This window comes from Clytia hemisphaerica, unplaced genomic scaffold (genome assembly GCF_902728285.1).
Source record: "Clytia hemisphaerica strain Z4C2 unplaced genomic scaffold, Clytia hemisphaerica genome assembly, whole genome shotgun sequence".
Taxonomy (NCBI): domain Eukaryota; kingdom Metazoa; phylum Cnidaria; class Hydrozoa; order Leptothecata; family Clytiidae; genus Clytia; species Clytia hemisphaerica.
Window position 1 is genome coordinate 697,178 of NW_027103590.1, and position 26,213 is coordinate 723,390.

Below are 26,213 nucleotides of genomic sequence, written 5' to 3' on the forward strand. Positions count from 1 at the left end.
TTTCTCAGCACGCATCCATGCAATGTCCATGCTTGGACCATGTGGCTCTTCCAGAAAATGTCCGTGCATGGGGGTGGAAGACATATAGTGTCTGGAGGGTAGTGAAAAATTTGTCATGTCCGGAGGGTAAATTTGCGCGGTTTAAGGGTAATTTTTGCTCGCTTTGAGGGTTATTTCGAATGTCCAGGGGGGGGTCAGACCTGCTGTCCGGGGGTCAAAATTCACAATGTCCGGGGGTTAAATTTCTAAAAAATGCTATATCCTCCACCCCCCATATTCAATTTCTTTCTGGAAAAGCTCATGGTAGCCTTGGCTTTCACTAAAAGTGTCCGGAATTAAGAGCTGATGTCCCTATTTTTCTAGGCAGCCCTTCTAATATCAATCCACAGGGTAAAAGACATGCCTATGGTCCAAATTTAGCGCTCTGTTCCAATTATATTGCACACGATTTTTATGAAATTTGTTACCATTCGGGCCTACTAAAAAGACCAATTTTGATACAAAAGTGCAAAAGCTCACCCATATCTCAAGATGTTAAAGTTCCTTTTTAAACGATAATTTTAAGCATTTCCAGAAGTTTACCTTAAGTGGATAAGTTTTGGCGTGGACTTAATTTGGCGATTGGCCAAAAAACAATTTTTGGCGGGGATTTAATTCGGCGATAGATCAATTTCGTAAAATTTGGCGGGGATTTAATTTGGCGAATCGGAAATTTTGTCACATTGAAATGGGTGAAAATTACTCAAAAGTATACAGTATATGGCCCCCAAAACGGAGGTTGTCATTATAATGAGGATTCTGACTTGTAGATTTATCAGAATTAATCGATTTTTGTTTATTTTGAAAGAATGATGATTATACTTTAAAATGAGCCTGTTTTTGATGGTTTGAGACAGATTCAAAATAACATATTTGCGTCTGAAGGAAATATTTTAACACCAAAATTAGATAAAAATTGCATATAAGTATAACTCACTATAGCTCCTTGGATATTGAAAATAAGTTATGAAAATGGGGTATGGGAAATTTTCTACACCTAATGCCGTTCAGAAAATGCAGATACATCTGTGACTTTAGAGGATGGGTAAAAGATATAGCATCTTAAAGGTCAACCAGTATTTTGGGACCCTAGAATCAGCATTGATAAAAACCTAAAATTCTAAATATGAGAAACAGCAAAAAATCTTGGAATTCCATTCCTATCAGCTTGAGTTAATAGCTTATAACAAAAAATTAACATTATCATATAAAAATGTTCGCTGAATCAGCAAAAACGGCAAATTCTGTCATTTATTTGCAAAATATAGGAGAACAATACCTTTAAAGCTTAATATTTTCAGTTTCAGTTATAAGCTTTTTTCTAAAAATTTCACAGCTTATTCCTTACATGAATGGAACTATTTTCAAAAGAGATTGGTTTTCAGAAACTTTATTAAGACGTTGTTAAATCAAAATTGTCATTTTGAAAATTTCTAAATTTTCAGTTTAGTTTAGACTTTGCAATATCGAAAATCTTGAAATATTTCATGAAAATCATAAATTTTATATCCATCGGGTCATTAATTTAAGGGTAAACACAAATATGTTCATAGTTTTTTCCCCTATTACCACTGGGCTTAATAATTTGATTTTAACTACACCTCCGTTTTGGGGGCCCCAAACCTGCGTTTTGACAACCAGGGGTAAACTGTAAAAACGTTATCAAACAAATTTAAGCCCAAAACCCTCTAAATCACATTTCCAAACTATGGTCAAAATTTTGTATTCATATCTTAAAGATATCTCGAGAATTCGCTAAAATTGCAAACCTCCGTTTTGGGGGCCATTAGAAAAAAGCTACCTATCTTTAAGCGATTGAAAAATATTGTTGAAATTGAAAATTTTGAAAAAGAACTGTCGGGAAATAAAGTAGAGATGTTAAAGTTTTTCATGCAGCAAAAATTTTTGTACCTCTTTTCCTCTAGATTTCAGAGAAATTTTAAATTTGATCGACGTTTTGGGGGCCACATACTGTACTAAAAAGTTGTGATTTTTCACATATAATAATTCTCTTTTTGTTAAATTTGGCGGGGATTTAATTTGGCGAATTGCCGAATTTGGAAATTTTGGCGAGGATTTAATTTGGCGAATTTTATCAAAATTCGCCAAATTCGCCAAATTTAATCCCCCAAAAATTTATCCACTTAAGGTATATTGAAGAAAAAAATTAAAAACTTTTAAAAAAATTCAACCTTGTCTAAAAGACTTTTTTCGTCGATCGACAGGTGAATTAAATTTGAATCGTAGCAAAAACAGCAAAAACACCCAGTTGGAAACATGTAAATTAAAGTTTTAAAACATTTCTTTCTTTAAAAAATAACGGGCTATATAATTTATATTATCGAAAATTCAAAATTATATGTGAAGTGCTTAAAGAAAATTAAATTCGCTCAAAATTACAAAAAAAGGCGTTGGATAATTGCAGGGTACTCGAAAACTTGATTTGTAGCTCAAAATTTAGCTCATACGGATTATTTTTTTAAATCTCAAAAAAGAAGCTCTAGAAGTTAAACTAACAAGTGAATTGAGATTGAAAAAACGGATTCGTTTTAACAGAAAATTAACTTGAAAATCTAAATGAATGCCATATGTATTCAAAGTACTAAACTTCATGACTCCCGAAGAAACATTATTCCGTAGAATTCCCAGGGCTATAATAAGAAATTGCTTCCAGAAGAGAAAACAGCTTGCAGACGATTTAATAATTGACTAGCATTTTGAAATTAATCTTCATTTTACTGAGTTCAGGTCTTTTTTCGTTAGAAAGATGGCGTTCGGAAGGTTTCTTGGAGAATGAAAAACTTGGCTCCATTGAGTTTAAAGCCTGAGCACTAGATTTAATCTGTCATTCCAAAAACGGTGTAAATCTTAAGACTTCACATTTTCTTGCTTGAGAAAGGTTGAAGATTCCTCTCTGGCTCTTTAGGGTTTTAAACTCAATGATTGGCACTTTGCTGGTTTCAAATTCATGATATGCACCATTGCACATTGCAATGTCTTCCGTTCCACCCAATAGCTGATTGGTTGAAAGTGACGTATTGACTGATTTTACGTCACTTCCAACCAATGAGCTATTGGTTCTGTGACGTAATTAAACCATTTCATAACAAACACTTTACTCAACAGAGCGCATGCGTGTCACAAATACCCTTCATTCACCCCCTTGTATCAAATATTTACAATTCAAATTTCCTTCCTACACATTACGTGAGAGTAAAGATATTAAAGATCCTAAGGTTGCTGCCACTGATGTAAATAAGTGTAATAAGATGGTTTTGCGACTGATTATATCCAGATAATATCGTATATTTTTATTACATCTAAAGCGTGGCGATCTTTAAATTCGTTTCTCATTTTCTAATTGTTCGAAATATTTGCGTGCATTTCGGATGTTGATCATAGTAGTGGCTGGAGCTGTAACGAAAAAAAGAAATGTAAGGTTGAATACAAACTTATGTTTGGAACATCTACACGTGTTTTACGTAAATTTATGTGAGGCACAGGTAAATAAAAAATTACCTTCACATAAAAATGCTGATTTCATATACCGGGTGCACCAAAAAAAAGTATACAACTTTGTCGAGATTTTCTGAGCTTCAGGATTTAATTTTTTTGTTCATTCTTTTTTTATTGTATAGAGGATGCTCTAACTTGAATTTTGAGCTATCATACATTAAATTTGAAAAAGTAGTTCGGAAGTTATTTCCAAAAAACTGACTTTTTTTCCATGTCGAAATTTCAAAAAATCATTAAAAACAGCGAGCAAACTTTTCTCTCGACACTTACCTTCTTTACACATAAAAATACCAAAAAAATGCAACTGTGTTCATCAAAACTTACGGAATTTAATAGTATGGTAAAACAAGCTATTCCCACGTGGGATAATATTTTTGGAAAGGCTAAAAAAATTTTTGGGAAATCTCCAAGAGAGGTTTTGATGCTATGTGTGTGTGCTATGTGAGAAAACCTTTGAAAAAATAGATCACCATTTCTAGACTAGTTGCTCAAAGAACTTGGGTCTGCATTGAGTTTGCTGGTGTTGGAAATGTTCATGACGTGCAAATAAGATGGAGAAACTGTTGGCAAAATATAAGATAAGAGAAAAAGGAATAAAAAAGACAATGTAGTTGTGTTTTTGTCATTTTGTCTTATTTATAGCGTGATTGCTGTTTTTAATGATTTTTTGAAATTTCGACATGGAAAAAAAGTCAGTATTTTGGAAATAACTTTCGAACTACTTTTTCAAACTTAATGTATGATAGCTCAAAATTTAAGTTAGAGCATCCTCTATATAATAAAAAAAGAATGAACAAAAAATTTAAATCCTGAAGCTCACAATATCTCGACAAAGTTGTATACTTTTTTTTGGTGCACCCGGTAGAATTCATATCTTAAAAAAATATTTTTGTTAAATTTGACGGGTATTAGATTTGGCGGATGGTCAATTTACCAAAATAAAATCGGTTAATCCGCCAAACAAATAAATCCCTGTCGAAATCAATACACTTAAGGTATATAAACTTATATAATAACAATATTACTGTATTACACGGATTAAAAACGACTCCAGTCTATTTGTTCGGGCAATACTCTAGGCTAACACATTTTACTAATTTTAAGTAGACTTGACTGAACTTTGAAGTTATTTAAGAGTGTTTGAACGATTTGGAAAAGCCCGCAGTTCGGACCTGTAAAATCGAGGACGGTAAAAGTGCTGATTTACCGTCGTCCTCAGTTGGTCAGGATCTAGTCAAACTAGAACCTTACCGTCTCCGTCGCTGAAAAACACACATACATAAACTCATAATACAGGGGTGTATGAGGCAAAATTCACTTACGAATGTCAGTATCAGACATGACGACCATGGCATATGTGTTTGAAGTGAAGGCATCGATGTATGCTGCAAATGAACTGTTTCGTACTTCCATACTTTGAAATTGAGCGTGAAGTTTACTGAAATGAAAAAAATGTTGCGTAAATAACAAGTTGATTATAATAAGTCGTATCTTCGGTCGGGAAATGCGCTTTCCTCTTATTTTGGATAATGATATTTCCGAAGCATTCGCATGCGCCAAATTAGAGTTTGGTACTTCTTGGAAATTTTATGTCGATTGACACAATTTATGCCTTGCGACGAGGCCCACGGGAAAATCGATCGGTGAAATTAAAAATGAGTAAAGCAGTCTTAAAACTGTATTAGTGACAAATGATGTGCCAAGGAAGAAACAGGTAGCAAATCTTTTGACTTGCTTGTACTTTTATCCTTTGCAATGTTTTGAAACATAAATTTAAAGAGCTCAAAGTATTCTCTACTCTTACCTGCACGACAACTTGAATTGTTTGATAATGTTACTGACTTTTTCAAAACGATGCACATCTTTGTGCGATTTCCTTTGACAATTAGAGATAACCTGTTGCGGTGAAGGAAAGATATGAGAGACTGACAACATAGAAGTCTTGCACCTTTTTTATATTCTGGATTTTGCCTGTAGGTTCCTTTAATGATCCTGAGCAAAATTTCAGAATCCTTTTCAGATGTCGAGATATGTAAATTACAAGTTTTATTACTTTTAGCGAGAAATCAATAGAATTTTTACGTTCGTAAGAAGCGTGTTAGGGACATGTTTTTTTTTGACTGTACCAAAATGCCGATTTTCAACCAACTCGGCTCAAATCGGCACTAACAGAAACAGCTGAACCCTTTCTTATCGTTATTCAAAAATAAGAAAATAGTTTAGTAGCTCTGTCCGATACTTTTTGTCCGATCTTAATAGCTTTTATGGAACTTAAGATATCGCTTGTTGAAACCGGAGTATTTCAGGATGAAAAAAATCATAGTCTATTTCGGATTTATAAAGTCGGCTCTATATTTGGCTTTTGTCTTGTCCAATTTATATACGAAACTTATATCAGGGTGTAGCTAAAAGATTGAATTTTCACATCGACCTCTTTTTTTTGGAAAAAACCGGAGGAAAATGGGATCAAATTGATCAAATTGATCATTTTTGAAATCTAGGTGCTAATTCTAATTGTTTAGACCTGATTTTGGTACAGTAAAAAAAAAACATGTCCTTAGAACCCATTTTTAGAGATTTCAAATTGTCATATTTCTTTGGAGAAGACTTAGACAAAAAGATTTCTAGACCCTGGAAGCAATACATAGGTGAAAGATCTCAAAAAATCTAATAATCCTTAAAAACATAGAAAAATGATTAATACTGCAACAAATTCAATATTATTAGGAGGGGATTTAAAAGTGCTGACAAAGCAAAAATTTATCTATTTATTCATAGACTTACTGAAAAGACTAGCTCCATATAACCGTTTCTTAAGAGAATTTGAGCATATTTTAATTCAGGGACGGGCCCTCCTCCGACCAAAGATAGTGAACCGTAAGGCTAAGCAGATAAACAGGAGAGAAGGTATATCTTGAAGTGTAAATAGTGAGCAAAAAATTATTTTGGGGCAATATTTTGGTAAAAACCCAATCATTTTAGGTCTATAATGAACAAAAAATAATTTTAGAAACCGTAAATGCTTGACTTACAAGGAAAGTAGCACGTTCAAACAGCAACACTTCGTCAGCATCTATCAGTTCAGCAAATCGAGTCAAATTCGCCTCCAATGCATTGACGTTGGGAATCAGCTTGTACACGATACTTGACCACGCCTACAAGGAAAATTTCAAAATGTGTCAAAATTGAAATGATGATAAGGTGGAATGAATACCTGAAGGGAACTTATTTTGGCAAGTAAAACTGATAATATCTTTGTTAGCTAGAAATTTCTGTAGGGAAAACTCAGAATTTACTATACTAAAAACACCGTGATTGTCGTGAAGTTACATACCTAGGGTAACCTTTATCGCCTCCAGACCAAACAGTTTTCTAGTCTGTAATTTATAAATGTCGTAAGTAAAGCATAACTCTTGTTTTTTAAATTGATGTTTATTTAACCACTATTAAGGGTAGCAAAAGACAACAAAAAGGAACATTGTAATGAAAATCATCCATACTTTGTACAGCGTTTCGTCCCAAATAGAAGTTGGAAATAATGTACATTCTAAAGGTTTTGACAGCTCCGTCAATTCTTGTTGTCGCTTCTTAAAGATCTACAAAAAACGAGAATGTAGAAAATATCAAAAATCCATTTTGTTCTGGGTGATTTCTTCAAGATAAATTTTAGTAAACTTCCCAGAAATCTACGCCCGCAATCGACCTCCTCAACGAAAAATAAATGGAAAATACATAAAATTGTTCACAATTTCAGAAAAATAAGCTTAAAGAATGAGGAATAAAAGGGATGAATAGATCGTATAACAATAAGTCTACCATATCTCTCTGATCTTCTTGCACCAAGTCCATTTTATGAATCAAACAAAAGATCTTTGCTTCCCGAGAGTGTTCCCAGACAGCTTCCAAACATGACTGATAGTAATGTATATCTTTCTCAAGCTCTCGACTCTCCACATCAAAGACATAGATAAGCACTGCCACATTCTTAAAGATGTTATCACGCTGGCTTGCAAAATAATTCTCCATGAACGCTTCTTGACTAAAATGATAAATCACAACGATTACAATAGTGGATCTGCAGCATCGGCAACCTTATCTGTTCATGGGGTTGGAGGATAATTCATTTTCCGTGATCTACCCATGAACATTTCAATTTTCACCCCCTGGTCACGTGTTGTACTCCTGGACACTTAAACTACCCCTAAACATAGCAAATTTACCCCCATCGACATGACGAATTTGAACAATTTTTCAATACTACCCCTGTAAACTCAACCCCCCCCCCCTTTGTACAGTTTTTTCTAAAGGAGCTCATTGTCATATATATGAGCAATTTGACAGTTTGCTCATGTGGTTGAAGAAAAAATTTTCCTAGAGAAGGAGAAACAGCAATGGAGAAGAGTTTTATATTCGATATACTTTTTTCTGGAAAGATTTACTCAACTTACAATAACATCTTACTTTTAAGACATTTCAATGGGATTTTAATCGATGAAAAGTTTTACTCACCCTCCACAATCCCATAAATTCAGAACAAGATTTCCCAAAAATCGAACATGAGAGTGCTCGACGTCAACTAAAAGTAAAAAGATGAAACTCATTTAGTTTAAAAATACTACATGATCATTATATACCTTGCATGTATATTGTAAACATTTTTTTGCAAGCTACTTGTCCAAATCATATCAAAAATCAAATCAAATCTTCTTTATCGCATCTTTTAGAGAGGGGTCACCCCCCCCCCTCCTCCACCCATTTATATCACATCTCCCTATTTTTAAAATATCATGAACCTGTACTATTTACAGTTGCAGTCAACTGTTTATTAAAATACACAAACAGGTTAAAACGTAAATGGAGCTGCATGCAAAAAGTAAAAAAGCTGAAACTCCCCATTTTGAACGGAAAAAGTCCCTTCTATGACGCATTTCTAAAGTTGGTGGTGATGGTTGCATGTTTTTCATTTTGATGATTGTAAAAAAGAAGACTTTATATTCCTCAAATTATGAATGCAAACAATTATCACCCCTCTTATTCTTCTTAATGGGCAAACTTTTATAATTAGCTTTCACCACAAAAATCAATATTTACTAAGTACTAAAACGGTATATGTATTAGGAAAGAAATTATAAATACATACTTGTAGCACCGAGTCTTCTTGTATCTCTTGCAATGTAATTTGCAAATATAATGGACCTCATACTGGTCTTTCCTGCACCAGATTTTCCCATCAATAAAACCTTGAGAAATAGAGAAATAGAAAAATCAATTGAAAAATTGTAAGTTAAATGTCTCATTCCTGAAAATAATATGAATACCATTTATTTCTTTTTTTAGCAAAGAGAACTAATTTATTCACAAAATTCACAAAATTTTGCCTCGTCCCAAAAATTTTAGATTCTCAATTTGGGAAAAAGTCCAGTGAAAATTAACCCACATAACAAGGTAATTACTTAAATGGGATTAATTTTTGCGGGGATTGTGATAATATTTTCTCAATTTTGTGCTATTTTTTGCTATTTAACTACCAAACTATGCCAGACGTTGCATGTTGGTTGTGAAATATGCATTATTAGCGCTTCTTTGATAGCCGTATACATGTTAAAAGTGGTCTTTTTGACATTTTCACAATTAATTCAAAAAAATTTCATGGATAGGACCTTTTCAAATTTCCATTGGGACTTAATCCAATCTCCAAAATTTAATCCCCATAAAAATTGAACCCATTAAAGTAGCAAGTAAGTATCTATCATGATGAAAATCTATATTCTTACCTTCTTTCTAACAGACATGATTGGAGTATTCTAAATTGAATTTGTCAAATTCTCTATTGTCTTTTATATCAATTTTCAAATTGTTTTTAAAGTCTAGAAAAGAATTTTTGTTAAAGAAAAGATGCATATATAATTCATTGGGAAAGACTCTACTTCCCTCCCTCCCTCCCTCCCTTAAGAAGTCTTTTAAACCTTTCATTTTATTCAAATGATTCAAATCATATATGATAGCAAAAAAAAAGCTAAAATAAAGGGCGTTTTCTAAACTCGCAATAACTACTAGTTATTGCATGACTTTGAGTGCAATACGATGAAATATTTTATGAGTTCTGAGATTTTTCTGTAATATTTATTAAAAGTATTGGTAAAATCTCAGAATGAGTTGGTATAATGTCGACATCTCTCATCTAATTCCGACACCCTTTTTTAGAGCTGAAAATAGTTCAAGGTTGAAACTATTTGGCTTAGTTTTACTTGAGCCCCAATCGAGGTAACCCCACTGAATTATGATCTCACTTTGAAAGGAAATATTGTTTAGGGGCTGAACTTTTCACTTAAAGTTTATCCCCAAATTCATGGATATACTGGGTGCAGGAGAGCTAATTCAAACTCAATACTTGACATGAAAAATATCTACTGAGATTCTTTTTCCCTCAACAGATTGATCAAACAGAGGCGTGATTCACCAAGAATCTTACCTGAGCACTTTGCTCGAACACCTACACAAGCAACACAATTAAGTGAAGTAAAAGTATATATGGTAACAATACTGCTTTTTAGACCCCGATCTAGCTTAAGATAAGGTTGGATTCAGGGCTCCAGTAAAAGTATATAAATATAGTAATCATAATACAGTGTAAATATACCACGCTTTCTTTGAAAACACTTGCAAAAAAGTGTGCCACAAAACTTCTAAAGGGATTAGTGAGAAATAACCTGGCAACTTTTTAATGAAATTAACATTTTCAAAAACTATGACTATGAGAAGTTCCCTAAAATTTGAGCCAAAGATGAAAAATGTTGAGCCAAGCCAAACTTGAAAACTAATTTGAAGATCAACTTCCCAAGAAAAAGATCTACGGGGGAGATGGAACTCACCTAGATCTGCGCACCGCCAGATATGCTATTTCCTGGAAATTTTGCCGGACCTCAAACACTGACCCATTTACATGTGCGGAATTATTTTTACTTTAGCATATAACCAAGGCCTTTCAAAATAGAAGCGCTGTCTCAGGAATTTAATGACAAAATTTGGTTGGTTGATACTCTGGCTCATTTTTAAGTTTTCAAGTTTTAATTAATTGTCTTGGGAACTTGAACAGGTAACTCTCATCCTTGTTGTTGCAAATACATTTTGTAGATGACTGATGTTGTTTTTTCTGAAAGCTTGATTTCCTAGTGTGACTAACTGACATAAATAAAGGTAATATTCACCCAGTCAGTTAGGGAAACTATCCAGGATCCTACCATTCTATCAGCCAGCAAAAACTGAATGACACTTGTTAACTTAAGTTTCTTATCGTGAGATTGGGTAACTTGCATCAGTGGAGGCTAACATGCATAGCCCTCAAATGAATGACCTGGCTGGTCATTAAAATACAACTACGCAGCTCCGCTCGCAGCTCTACTCTACCATTTTTGTTTTGATTTAACTTTGTATTTTAATGACCAGCCAGGTCATTTATTTGAGGACTATGCATGTTAGCCTCCACTGATGCAAGTTACCCGATCTCACGGTACCATTTTCCATCGAAAACAATCAAAAACATTACTGCTTCCCAAAGCCGGAGACCAAAGCAAATGATCTTTCTTGATGAGGGCGCCCTTTTGGATCTTTGTTAACTCATTTAAAATGGTGGACAGAGTTGCGGAATGACGAAGGCGCCCACTGCTTCGAGGGTGGTAAGGCCGATGAAATTTACATATGAGTTTACCGTCGGCCGCCCGCATCTCTAAAAAGCACCCGCATGAAAATTTCATTATTTTCAAAATTCATAAATTTTTCATTATTTCCATATTTCTTTACAACTACAACCTCTATCTTTGTTAAAATCGTCTCTACGCATGTTTATACACTGGTAAACAAAGAAGATTTATTACAGAAAATGCTACCGCCCTCAATCCTACAACTGCAGTGGGCGTCCCGCCCATATATCTGCAAAACCGCCCTGACCGCCATTTTAGTTTTTTGCAAAATCTAGCGCCACTGTAGCAATCGATCTTTATTTTTTGTTCGCAAAAGATGCGAAGGGTTGAAGCGAAGCAAAATTTTTTATTTTGAGAGAGCATGATTGGCAGAAATGGTGGATAAGGTGCTGTTGGGAAAATAATGAATAATGAATAATGAAATCATGCCGCATCTATTTTTGGGTAAACTCATATGTAAATTTCATCGGCCTAACGCCAAAACGCCAAAACGCCCAATATGACCAGCCAACAGAAGGCGAGTTTGTTGCCGCGCGAGTTACGTCATTACGACATTTCACAATATAAGAATATCTTATGTGCTTAATTATATTTAACTTTGAGAGCTTCATGGAACATGAAGAAGTAGAAAGATGAAAAATGCGCTGGTTAATTTTTTTTAAATAGGTGTGTTCTATCATTGTTGAAAGTTGAAGAAATTTCTACCGACGCATAATTTTTTTACAGCCAATTAAAGGCACAGTCTGCTTATACTTACTATGTTTGCTATATCATCTAGGCAAAAAACGGTAAAAAAAGACACAAACACAATTTTTTTATGAGTGTGGTTATGATTTTTTGATTGCAGCAGCGTACAGGAACTCGCCAAATGTTCCTAACTGCCAGTGTATTTAGAGATAATATTCAACCCAGTATAGTATATACCGCATTCTTTGAAGACACTCAAAATTCAATGTTTTTAAAGAACGGGAGATTGAACACTAGCTGTGTCTCAGTTCGTGGCAATTCCATTGATTCGTAGAATTCAGGTACCGGATGGTGAACATTGAGCACGTCGCTCCCCTCGTATACTACGAACTAGTGTAATAGCAACGAACCGATAGCGCAGTTGGGACACGTGCGTTTGCGTAGGGTAAAATGGCGAAATGCGAAAATCGAATTTGGCAAAAAAATTTTGAAAAATGACCCTACAAGATTTGACTATATCTTTTTATTCCATGAAGAGATTACTTTCAAATAAAAAATGTATTAACAATGAATGGGTAAGCTTTCTAGAAATCCAAACATAAATTGTATAGCTTTTACCAAAAAATAGCACTTTAGGATCAGAAACAGTCAAAAACCAGTTTTTTCCAATTTTCTTCGAGTTACAGGAATTAATTCCTTGTTTGTTTTGATCTGAAATTTTCAGTAGGGGTGGCCATCATGGTTTTCCTTGCTCATATCAGGGGGGGCCGAGCCGGGGGTAAGAGAATTAAAGTTTCTAAGTAAAATCTTAATTATCACCCAAAAAAGTGCCTTTTTTATGTCCATATCTTTTAAATAGATTGTCCCAGCCTTATCCCTCTTTCAGTAAAGCTTCCTATACCTTTTGTTCTTCAGAAAAACCAAAAATATTGGCCTTAATTGCTTGCTTTCAGTTCCTATAGCCAGTAGTGTGACCCCCTGTATTTCTATTTTTGACCCCCTGTATTTCACGCGGGTTTTTTAATAGAAAAGTCACATGACTCAAATCCCGCAGTCTTATTGGACTAGAGAAAGCGAAAGTGAAATCGCGCGATCTGATTGGATGAAAAAAGACCGCGGGAGCTGGAAACGAATGGAATTCTCTAGAATTCTCATTTTAAATTCAAGATGGCGGCGAGAAAAGCACGTCTTTTGCTTTGGACGAAAGGTTGTAAATTCTGGTTGATTTTAAGGTTTTATCTTATCTTATCTCATTTACTTTATTTAGTAGAGGCTTCTTCAATGTTTGGGGAAGGTAAGTCTGTAAAAGTTATTTGTTTTTCGGTGGAAAAAAGTGTTTAAAAAAGCATTTTTTGTGCTCAAGGTATATTTTTCTTCGCAAATTTTTGTCTTCAATCTTAAATAGATGAACGAGTATTTGACTGATGCTTATGATTTTTCCATAGAACATAGTAAAACTATTCAGGAACTTAGACCTTTTTACAGAATTTCAAAAAATCTGTTAGTTCTGGAGATATATTGAAAAGTTTAGACATGGGTAGTTTGCGTTCGTGTTTCGCGTTCCCAAACCAAACGCACGTGGGGAGAGCAATCGCCCGGCAAGCGAGAGGTCATGGGTTCAATCCCCACTCGATTCATTACCTTTGAGAAAACTGGGAAGTACATTAGTGCAGGATCCGTTGATTCATTACCCATAAAGAACGGGAAATACATACATAGAGATAATATTCAGCCCAGTGCAGTGTATGCTGCAAACAAAACCCACAGAGGAGATGAGGAATCCCACCCACTAAAGGAAAAAGGAAAATAACAAAAACGATGTATTAACAGGCTTTGCACTCTCTATTTTTAATACAGTAACAGAAGTGCCTACTTCCAAGAAGGTAGCGCTGACCACGCAGCGCGCAGAATCGCAGACTTTTTGTTTTGAATATTTCATTGTCATTGAGTCTGAGAGACATTCTGGCTATTCTTTAGGTTTTAAAACTTCAACCAAGGGTTAAAGTGCTAAAACGATTAGCCAGATAACTAGACAAAAAATACAGACAGGTAGGAAAAATTACCAATGGACTTCTAACTTTGCCAAACTGCTAAACAAAACTAAAATACTCTCGTGACTTATCCCGCTGTTTTGACCTGCTAAATAGTTTTTTTGATGCACCACTATCGAAAGATAACGCTCTAACTCTTTTCCAATAAGGGTACGTCACAACACAAAAACTGACCTGCAATCTTAACCTGTAAGAAGTTGCAGTTAGAGTTTCAGTCGACTTCACCAGAAGCATACAATACTGTAGAATCTTTGAATGTTTGTGAGTTTGTGAGTTTGTCCGCAAACTTTGGGGCAGCGTAGAGAGCGGAATAATTGGTTTAAGGAGCTAAAATTTGGCACGCGCCCTCCTTATGTTAGAACTTAGGGGTAGTTTTTTCATTTTTTTAAATTTCGCTTTTTTTCGCGAGTTATCCCCATTTTACCGGGATTTTGCGCTTATTTAACGTCATAAAAGTCAAAATAATTGACGTCAAATATTTCTTTTAAATGCTAAAAATACAAAAATAGAAATTTTTAATCATGTTGAAAAATATTTGACGTCAATTTATCTAGATGCCAAAATAAAAGGTTGCTCTACACACGGAAAAAAACTCTTTATTCTGAATTTACCTACGACTGAGCTTTCTCTAATCCTTCTGAGTACTCATCGCTCTGGGTTTTATAATTGAACCTTCCCTTTCCTGAGTGCCCATCAAAGAAGGCTTTTTTCACCCCGCGTTTGCAATTTAGCTACCTTATCCCGAGTATCCATCACTCTGGGCTTACAAGCAAGCTTTCCCTAATTCTGAGTGCCCATCATTCTGGGTTTACAACTGGGCCTTCTCTTATCCCGAACGCCTATCACCCTGGGTTTACAATTGAGCTTTCTCTTATCCCGAGTAACCATTACCCTGAGTTTACAATAATTGGACCTTCCTTAATCACGAGCGCCTATCACCCTGGGTTTGCAACGGCCTTCTATTATCATGAGAGGGAAAAGGATAATTACAAGGTCTCAAAAGAAGGTTGTCTAGTGCTCATTCCGACATTTTAAATTTTCCGGGGGTTTTGTTGTTTGGAATTGATTAACTAACAGTTAGGTAGGGTCAGGGTTGCTAGTAACGGCTTGTCACTGTGCCGGGTGCATACTCGGCGCCTTGGGCCCCGCAGGGTTGCTAGTAACGGCTCGAATTTCAGTCAGGTTGAAAGTCGATGTCGGAATGAGCAGTAGACAACCTTCTTTTGAGACCTTGTAATTATCCTTTCACACGTACACTGAAGTTGAGCCCAGTGCTTTAGCACGTTACAGTATTACTATTGTATTTTCAATTCTTTGTTTTGTCTTATTTTTTCAGAGTAGGTTATGGATGCACCCGACATTTTTTGAAGAAAAGCAGGCGAGGTGGTAAAAAGTGCAACAAAGTGCAGTCCTTTCTGCATCTGCTCTCGCTACTCAAAAGGCACTGTTTGCCTGACTTAATGCTAATGGTAAGGTAATCTATCCATCTAATATTTCGTATTAAAAGGTCCTAGGATTTTCAGATTCAAATGCATTTAATCGGCTCTTATTATTCCATAGATTCCATAGAATTTCCATAGATTTTCCATCGAAAATGTATGAATTTCCAAGGCAATTGAATTGGGCCATTCCAGAATTTGTCTGTAACTCACGGGGGCGGACGACACAGGATTTCCGAGGGCAAAAGTTTTCACCAAAATTCAAAATTTCCAAGGCGAGAGAAGAAAATGTATGAATTTCCAAGGCAATTGAATTGAAAAAGGCAAAATTTTTGCCATAGAGCATTAAATGAACGTTAAAACAACGCTGGGACTGAATCACTGAGACAGGGATGTTATAAATATAATAACGAGTTCATGTAAAAATACTCTAGTCTCCAACCACTCTTTAACTAATTTATTATACAAAGCTCACGAGTGTAAACACAAAGTAAAATATTTTTCTTTCTTGTGTATACACAAAGAAAGATCAGACATAATCTGTATAAAAGGCTATGACGTCAAAAGTAAAAGAAAAACTATCAAATAAAAGAGAAAAGAGAAGCCTTTCACAAATCTGTATGATAAAAGGCTATGACGTCAAAAGTGAAAGAAAAACTATCAAATGAAAGAGAAGAGAGATTTGTGGAAAGTCTGGGTCACGAAAAAGGGAATCACAAGAGAGAAGCAAATATAAGCTATTTATAGTTTACCTGCTTTGTTGAAAATAATTTTTACTACGCGCGTGCTATTGTTTTCAAAGAGTATTTTAGGCGTGTTTAAATCGCACACCTTGGAGTTTTTTTAACATTTTTAGGCGTGTTATTTTCGCACTCATAAATCATTTTACGCGTGTGCCAGCGCGTGCACGTGCTTTCACACGCCATTCATGGCCAGGCCTGTGATCAGGTGAAAGTAATGAATATCTTATTTATTCAAAAATACCTCCAGGGTAATCTTCTGTCTGATGTCCTATCAACACTTAATTTTGATGAAATTGATCACAAAACTGGCACCAGGGGCAAAGCTATTAAACTACTACTAAAACTTTCAACGGTCAAAACCAGTAATTTTGGACTTAACTCATTTCTCTCGTCTTTCGACAAAACAATAGAATGAGTTACTAATAAATCATCCTGACATTGATTTTCACAACCTTGATACTGATGAACTTAAATCTTTATCTACAAAATTCTATTTAGACAAATACAAAACTGAAGAGGAATAATCTTTGTGTGTGTGTGTACGTGTGTTTCTGTTCAAATGTGTGTGCGTGAACTTAGTGTGTTTTCCCAGGGTGGGAGGGGGTGGGTGGTGTAACAGGAAGAACTTTTCAAATAAAACTACTCAAAGAAATTGTCATAAAATAAAAGTAAAAATATTTCTTATACCTATTCATTTGTTGTTACTATTAATATTATGATAATCGTTTATTCATTTTTTCTTTAGTTCTGTAACAATTTTTCAGTTTCTTCTAAGGTTCCCCATTGTATTAGAGAAATCTTTTTTTTTTGTAAGGGGTTATCCTGCTGCTTTGCTGCGAAAATATATTCAATTCAATTCAATTCAAGTAACGGCTTTGTCACTGTGCCGGGTGCATACTCGTCACCTTGGACTCGCAGGGTTGCTAGTAACGGCTCGAATTTCAGTCAGGTTAAAATAGGGGCAATTTTACCCATATTATAATAACATTACCCCGTCTTTTTTTTATTGTATAAGTATTTCCAAATTTTGTATTCTGCTGTGCGAGTGTGGCTCAACAGATAGCGCGCTGGGTTTCTGATCAGAAACTCTGTCATTTGGTGGGGTCGAACCTAGGTCGGGTCGATATTTTAAGGTAAGTTAAAACACTTTAAAATAGTCAGAAAACATAGTAAATAAGTTAGAAAAGTCACCAGGGGGTCAGAAAAAAGCCTCAGAGAAGATAGACAGAAATAAAAAGTCGATGTCGGAACGAGCAATAGACAAGAGTTCTTTCCGTTTTGGTTAGCCAGTGCCCAGTCCAGTAATATGGGCAGTTCCAGAAAAAAACATTACCATAAGTTGGTCTAATCTCAACATCCGTCTTCTAATTTGGACACCCTTCAGAGATAGGAATAATATGAAAGTTGGAATCGGTGATTGAAAAAAGATTTATCCTCCCTTTTACCACTAAGCAAAGAAAAATAATTTTGACCTTTTTTTTATTTTTCAGCTCTAGACTGCTAGAAAAGGGTGTCGAATTTAGACGAGGGATGTCGACAGGAATTTTTTGCACTTGGAAATCGTGAGAAATTTTGAAAAAGTCTGAAAATTCAGGATTTCCCTAATTTGTTGGTCTTCCGTATTGGAAATAATCCATAAAATCTGCTCCATTTTCATACCAAGTATATATCGGAAAATCCAAGATTTTTCCCTTAAAAATTCTTGAATGTTACGGAAATCATCCTGAAGTTTTTCAAAAGTAAATTGGTAAGACTATAACTCGAACCGCCCAATTTTGCAGAGTATTGAGAATAATTTGAGCATGGGTAGCTGATAGTTGGGGGTATGACACGCGGAAGCGCCAATAAATACTATCTTGTTTAAAACAATACTATCCTTTTTTTAAACATACTATCTTCATTTATAAACATACTATCTTTTTAAAACAATACTATCTTCGTTTAAAAACATACTATCTTTTAAAAGAATACTATGTTTTTACAAAACATACTTTCTTCGTTTAAAAACATACTATTTCATTTAAAAAGAAACAGTTTGAAAGGCCGAGTTAACAGTTTAACGAGTGAAAAAATATTTAAAAAACATGTTGAGTAAGGTTTTGTCTCTTTTACCCAAATCATTAGGGGCAATGGTCGAGAGTGGGTACCTTGATGGAGAGTGACACACAGTGAACGCAATCAGTGTTTCAAATAAACATGGTGTAAAGGAGGAGGGAAAGACCAACCAAAATCATTGACGAGAAACAAGTTACTGGTTTAAAAAGGATTGGACTCAAATGGAGACAAATTGCAGAGCTTTTGGCGTTGTGGAAAACACTCTCCATTAGATTTGCCTTTTTTCCTTCCTCCATTTTATTTTTGGTCAAGAAACTGAGAAATCAGTTCTACCCCATGCCTTTGTTGATCGGCCACATGTTATCGTAATGCGCATGCGCACAGTGGGAAACTGGATAAGCGAGACAAGAAAGATTTATAACTCGGAATTTTTTATAATCAGTCAAATTAGTCGATCTATAACTCGACCTGACTCGGCAACCTTAACTTGGCCTTATTGAAGAAAGAAGAAAAGTAGCGATTTCAATTTTGGATGCAAGTATCGGTTCAACTTAGATAGTTTCGGTTTAAATATGATAGTTTCTTTTTAAATGAGATAGTATGTTTTTAAACGAAGATAGTATGTTTTTGAAAAAGATAGTATTGTTTTAAAAAGAAAGTATGTTTTAAAGAAAATAGTATTTATTGGCGCTTCTGCGCGCCAGATGGGGGCACTCTTACACTGTTATAAAGCCCCAAATGTGGTTAGCCCGAACTTTGATGTTAGGCCAAAGTTCAGCCAGCAAAATTTTGGATTTTTGCCTCAAAAAGCTTGGCCCAAGCACCCCTTGAACATATTTTCATGTACCTCTTTGTACCTCTTTAAGATTTTAATCTTTGCAACGCCTCAAAAGGTGCTGACTTCTTGGTATTATACAGATAAAAACTGTGTAATTGCACTTTTAGATCTCAAAAGTTTAAGCGCGTCGTAATTAAGAGGATTTCCCAGACTGTTGGTATGGAAACATAGGATTAAAGGCCCGTGGTAGGTGTACTGTAACTAGGGTTGGGGCTAACCCTAGTATGTAAATATATTTGGGTCTGTAAAATATACATCATAAATAGCTTGTGAATTTGATTGAATATCTAATCTAGTGGTAGCGTATGGAGCTTCTGAAGCAAAGGTATGTTTCATGTGTGGGTTCAAAATTCACTCAGGACTCAACTTTGGCAACTTTCAAAATACCTAAAAATGACTAAAAAAGTCTAGCTTTGAAAAATCCAAAAGTTTCAGAAACTCCACACCAAAAATAAAAAGTACAGGATCTCACCTGTACGAAGTCAAGACCCATTCCAAATATGTCAGAATATTGTTTGATTTTCTATCAAAAATAGATCATTTATTACGCTCAGAACTTAGAACTTACGCTCTATAGACTCCGGTGAGGATCAAGCTCTGCTTCTTCCTTCACCTCCAGCGTTTAAGCAAAGCTCAACACTCTGGTGCCAACAGCAGTCTATGCTTGCTAACCCAAGCCGCACTGATGAGTCCTGGGGAGGATGAAAACGTGTTTGCAGATGGATGTAAGAAAGTAAGAGTGTGCATATCTGGCCTTTCTTACCTTTCCAAGGCCTTTATTTTTGGGAAAAGCCCAGTTGACCTCGCATAGTAAAAATTAATCACTTGATCTAGATAGGTTAAAACAGTAATTGAACTCTATTCAAAAACTTTTAACCCTTTTTGAATTCCTACTTTGACATTTGCGTTTTTCCATACAACTCCAAGTGTTGTGATTAGCATTAGAAAGCTAAATACCTTTGGCAGACTGGATGGTGCTGATAAGTGGTCCAGCTGTCTCCAGTTTTTGGCTTTGCTTGAGCATGTAGCAAATCCATATCACTAGATTCAGTCCCTTTTGAAGAAAAACAAACGAAAAATTGAGATCAGTTGACCATTTTCTTTCAAATTTTGGAGGTGTTTTCATGTTTTCAATATAGTTTAATAAACTTTTATGGGGCTTTGAAATATGTTTTCTTTTTGGTCTATGTATATATAATCTTTGAAAACAAAAGTAAAAAAATTCAAGATGGCGATATCCTCTAGTCTACTTCACTGGTCCTTTTTTCTGTAGTATTCATGGTGCTGCTGCACCAGATCTTTAATACTGTTCTGATGCATTTGTAGATACTTTTGTATTGCATTTATTTTAAGAAATATAAAAACACTTGTGAAAGATTCTGTTTTCTTCATCAACGCTGCCTAGAAACTATGGTAAGTAATTTTCTCTTCATTCAATCTTAAGTTCTTGCACAAGACATTTAATTCACATACACATATAATAAAATGAATTCTAGGATTGATGAAAAGATTGAGCTCCAGTTTTTCCGATACCCCACTGATACAAACACAGAATTGTTACAATACATCCAGTTTGACTGCTGATGAAATAAAAGTAAATGTAATACCTTAATAAATATTTACCATCTTTTATTATAGTGGCAGTACATCTTTTTGTTCAGCAGACAAGGGAAAGTTCGTCTACAAAAATGGTATAATACATACACACAGAAAGAGAAGAAAAAGATCATGCGCGATCTCTTAACCATCATTCTGGCCAGGAAACCTAAAATGTGTAGCTTCTTGGAATACAAAGATTCTAAAGTTTGCTATAAACGGTATGTTAAAATTTGTTCATTTTATAAACACTTTGAAGGAATAGATTTTTGAAATGATTTAAAAATTTCTTATATCAGCCCCTTTTCACCTTATCATATTTAAACTTTCTGGGTTACCCCTCTTTTCATCCTAAGAGGGTCCTACAAAACATAATACAACTGTTCACAGTTCAGGCTAATGGCCCCTCAATAAAGAGTATCTGACAAAACTTATCCTTTTATATCTATGTAATTTTTCCCTCTGAAATTTTAGGTATGCAAGTTTGTATTTTGTTGTTGGAATTGAGCCTACTGACAATGAGTTGATCGCACTTGAATGTATACACCGATATGTTGAATTATTAGACAAATATTTTGGAAATGTAAGAACAGTATTTTCATAGGAAGTGGTATAAGTTTGATAAATTTCAAGTGCTATTGAAATGCCAGTACAAATCAAAGCTTTTTAAATTCCAAGATTTAAGTTTTGGCGTTTGTAGAGGTAATTTGGATAGGTAACGAGGTAATTTGATGATAAAATTTGACTTGCTTTAAAGTCTTACTTCTGTAAGGCAGTACTCTTTTTTCAAAATTCAAAAAATATAGGACATCCCGCTTCAAACAAAATTGGGAGCGAGGCTCTCTACTCACAAGATTCAACATGCTTTAGATGTTGTAATCCAGGCATTCAACTAACTGATATTTTGAGGTTTTCTACAATTTGAATATGATATATGATAAAATTTAACTTGCTAAAATAAATACCCCATCATAAGATAAATTGACGATTGTTTTTATCTGTTTTAGGTATGTGAACTTGACATAATTTTCAATTTTGAGAAGGTATGTACATATATGTGGTGTGTTTTTAAAGTTCTTCTTAAACTATTCCTCTCTGAAAAGAGAATCTATTGTTTAATTAAATCTTAAATTCTTCAATATTCGGTGAATTTTTATGAAGCAATCTGTAAAGTATATTTTTAAGGGAAATAATTGACGAGGAGCAAAAATCGATAAAATTAAATTCATTTGGTTTTCAGTCTAGTGAGATAAATGCTTTAGTTCAAAAGGATTATTTCATTGAACTCTTATTTTTTGTTTCCAACAGGCGTACTACATGTTAGATGAACTCATTCTCGGAGGGGAGATCCAAGAGACCAGCAAAAAGAAGGTGTTGAGTGCCATCCAAGCCCAAGATTCTCTACAAGAGGTACAGAGTAAATTGATGATTGTTTGGACCAATGAAGTACAAACCCGAAGGGCTAGAATCGAATCTCCTTGGTAGGATTTGAATACCAAATCCTATCAAAGTTGCGCAACCTAGCGTGGTCCGCCTAGTTTTTACACAAATGACAGATTGAAACTAAAATTTATACTTTAAATTTCGAAAAATATATCACTCGAAAACAAAGGAATGACTAGATTCAATCCGTCGTCAAAAATAAGGCGCATATTTTAAGGCTCCATTTTTCCTTGCCTGAGAAAGGTTAAAGTTCGATTCTAGCCCTGCGGGCTTATACTTTCTTGGTTTGGACTGCAATAAATATGGATTCACTCTTTGTACAGGAGACATCAACATCAAAGTTGAATAGAGAAGAGACATTTGAAACTTTCGCTTTAATTTCACGTCTTTCGATCCTTTGGAAATTTTTGATGCTATCGCAATTAAAGGGACATAAAAGTAGTAAAATGTAAACATTGCGCAAACCACGTGTCATTAAAGAGAACAATTAAAATCACGTGTCCAAAACAAACTTGTAAAACAATTGAAACAGTCAAAATCAGCCATATTTGTTTAGATTTTTTATTTTAACATGTGACATTTGTTTTGGTTTTGTCTCCCGCTGCACACGGTTTGTTTACAAATTTCGTCAGTACTTTTATGTCCCTTTAAATCTATACTTTGAAAATTAGATAATAATGAATATTTTTATCCGCAAAGCAGTTCACACATTTATTATCTGATATTCCGATGGCAGATTGACGGCCGCCCACACTAAAGCTCTAAATGAGCGGGCCAATTTCCCATCGGAGAGGAATGATAGTCGACCTTTGATGTGCCGTATCCCCAGTCGGGGATTAAATAATTCAATAACCTTTTAGTGTAGTTTAGTGAAGAGTTGGTACTTTCATATATTTGTACTGATATCTATCTACTGAATTAAATTTGTTTTCTCTTTTTTTTAGGATAGCGAAATCAAACAAGCATTGGAAGAAATGGGATTACTGTAAAAAATGTTTATTCTTTATTATGTTTACGAATAATTTACGAAAAAAAGTTGTTGTGCTGTTTAGCCGTAGACTAGGATGGACTGGGTCTGAGATTTAACGATGCTTCGTCTATTTTAGGAGTTCTTTTCGAATCATTCACTGGTGTTACTAGAGAACTAGTTCGAGAAAGTTTTTTCTAATATATATAATGAATTGATTTTGATAACAATTTTCCATAGGGGATAAAAAAATTTAATATTACAATGTATACAAATTTCATTTTTAGTAAAATTCTCTTTTTATTGAATGTACAAAAGATTTTTATTTTTGTTTTTCGCTCATTAAAGAAGCAATGTTTACTTTTTTTATACTTACGAAATTTTAATGAACCTACCAAATTTTTAATTATTTTTTTCAAAGTTCCTGGAACTTCTTTTGCTGTCATCACATAAATATTTAGTCCTTTGTTTTTTTGTTACTCTGTTTAAGGAATTTCTATGAGACATTTCATTATCAAGAGTTTGTTTGTCATCACCAGGCTCGGCGGAACAACCGTTAAAGTGCGGAGGCTGAAGGCTCAAAATCAGATAAAATTCGCTAGGAATTTGAGAAAAAAATCTCATTTGCTCAAAGACTTCAGTCTCCCCTCATCCGCCGGGTCTGATCACGACTTATTTACTCTAATTTACTTTTAATATTGGATTCAAAGTTTTTCAATCAACGGTCAGTTTTCATGCATTTTGTTTATATTTTTTCTACAGGGCTTCTTCTAAAACGTTTTTGATCATTGCAATCATTTCATTAAAATTTTACTAAATTTATTATTTGATGTTTGTTCAGGCGAGGCCAATTTAGTAAGTTGTTATACGGGAATATGTTTTCAGTAATCGAGATGAGCAGAGTGAAATATTTAGTCTTTAAATCATAATCTTTTCAATTTTTTTTTCACATCATTAATTATTCATTTTCATTATTTTCCACTTATCCGATTTTCGTAAATATTTTTCGCAACTAATCTTTGAGCTATCTATTTTTTGCTGATCAACCGACGCATAGTTTTTGAGAAGCTTGGCCGTAAAACAACTTTAAATTTAGACTGACCTTTAATATGTAATACAGTCAACTTTCTCTATTTTTTAATCTTATTGTGATTCGAACTGAAACATCTGCTCCCTCAGCATAAGATGCTTTTAAAGATTCGAATCTTCCTCTGTTTTGAAGAAAATTAATCGAATTGGAGAAAGTCAACTATATTGAAAGTTAATCTTTAAAATCAAAAATATATTATTCACATTTCATTCTAAAATAAATATTCAAGACGAAAAAATTTCTTTTTGTGACAAGTTCTTCTCCGAAATTATCACTTGCATGAATACCGTCCCCTAGGACACTTACACCAATTTGTTTACTGCTAGTAGTTTTTAGAAACCATGATAGTTAAATATTCGTAAAATGTATAGATATTATCCTAAACGACCTAAACACTTTGAGTTAAAGCAAAACGCCATTTTTGATTCCCTGAGCCTAAAGTAAGTATTTGATCTCTATTTTCCTTATTTTTCGAAGATCTTTTTTGTATACAGGGTGTGCCGAAAAAACTCCTTCGTCAAAACATGACTACAATTGGAAAGAATTTGTAAATAAAGACTAAAGAGCGAAATTAGACTTTAGATCAGATTTCCATGCTGATTCTGAATTTCAAATCAGTTTTTGCCTATCTCCTACCCCTGGCCTGCTACATGAGGTTCCTTATTCAGAAAACATCGCAAAAATCGATATTATTGAAAGGATATTTCTGAGCTTTTAGTTTGTCTGTGGCTTTTTTTACACTTGCTCAATTGGCTCCCGGGGGGGGGCACTCGATCTGAAAACGACCATACGTTCGGCCCAATAAATTTGGCTTCTAAAATCGGACCCTTACAGTGCAGTGAATTGCCATGAAAAATCATACCCTTACAGTGCACTTTTTCAAAATTTCTCGCCCGTAAGGGCGAAAATTTTTGCAATTTTCCAAGAAAATGTGGAATTTTTCCTCCAAAATTGACCAATTTTGTGCCAATTTTACCAAAAAATTGGCCTTTTATCACAATTTCCTACCCTTACAGTGCAGTTCAGTGCAGTTTTGTAATTTCCTACCCTTACAGTGCACTAGCTGAACTATGAAAAACCTACCCTTAAGGGCCGAACGTCTGGTAGGTCATTTACCTTGAGTGCCCCCCCCCCCGGGACTTGGCTTCACGTTTTTTTTTTTTTAAGAAACTAGTTTTACCAAGCAGCCTCAATGTTTCTTAAGAAATCGGCCTTTTGAGCCTTAAATGTTTCTTACATGTTTCTAAATTTTGTCGATAATACAATAGTCTAATTGACTAATCTAAGGTACTTTCCTATCTTCTATATTGATTTTCTGACTTTCTCAAGTGTTTCTAACTGTTATTTCTGGAACCTTGATTGGAAGGTTCTTAAAAAAAACGAATTAAAAAAATGCTATTTTCTCATTCTCAGCCTCAGCATGTTTCTTAGATGTTTCTTAGTTTTTAGGCATTCTGAGCCTCATGTTTCTTAAAAGTGTGTTTCTTAAAAAAAAAAAACGTGTATACAGTCATCTTCATAGGGCGTTTTGAGTACTTTGCCTATCCAATGAGCTAACCCCGGCAAACCCGTGTACTGCTGCCTACATGGACGGAAGTATCATCGACGGTTGGGAGTATCTCATCTTGGTTGTTTGGTTTTGTTTTTTGGAATTGCTTAGGTCAGGGTTGGTAGTAACGGCTTGTCACTGTGCCGGGTGCATACTCGGCGCCTTGGGCCCCGCAGGGTTGCTAGTAACGGCTCGAATTTCAGTCAGGTTTAAAAAGGGGCAATTTTACCCATATTATAATAACATTACCCCCGTCTTTTTTATCATCTTATAAGTATTTCCTAATTTTGTGTTCTGCTGTGCGAGCGTGGCTCAACGGATAGCGCGCTGTGTTTCTGATCAGAAACTCTTTCATTTAGTGGGTTCGAACCCCGGTCGGGTCGATATTTCATGGTTTCAGATAAGTTTAAGATACTTCCGTCCGTCGATGATACTCCTGACCGTCAAGATGAGATACTTCCGACCGTCGATGATACTTCCGTCCATGTACGGAAAAAAAA

General features: G+C 34.8%; 2 protein-coding genes across 2 annotated transcripts; one reads left to right on the forward strand and one right to left on the reverse strand.

Annotated features, from left to right (window-relative positions):
• Positions 1-2,319: 2,319 nt before the first annotated feature.
• LOC136801545 (ras-related GTP-binding protein A-like) lies at positions 2,320-9,432 on the reverse strand. Its single transcript, XM_067058185.1, has 9 exons — positions 9,330-9,432; positions 8,696-8,795; positions 8,065-8,131; positions 7,372-7,594; positions 7,056-7,151; positions 6,588-6,710; positions 5,360-5,451; positions 4,878-4,993; positions 2,320-3,453 (listed from the first exon to the last, which is right to left on the reverse strand). Exons 1-9 carry the CDS (start codon positions 9,345-9,347, stop codon positions 3,377-3,379), a joined length of 912 nt encoding a protein of 303 aa, XP_066914286.1. The 5' UTR covers positions 9,348-9,432; the 3' UTR covers positions 2,320-3,376.
• A 10,947-nt stretch (positions 9,433-20,379) lies between these two features.
• Positions 20,380-24,407, forward strand: LOC136801546 (AP-1 complex subunit sigma-2-like). Its single transcript, XM_067058186.1, has 6 exons — positions 20,380-20,481; positions 20,707-20,885; positions 21,139-21,247; positions 21,672-21,707; positions 21,973-22,074; positions 23,052-24,407. Exons 1-6 carry the CDS (start codon positions 20,479-20,481, stop codon positions 23,094-23,096), a joined length of 474 nt encoding a protein of 157 aa, XP_066914287.1. The 5' UTR covers positions 20,380-20,478; the 3' UTR covers positions 23,097-24,407.
• Positions 24,408-26,213: the final 1,806 nt, after the last annotated feature.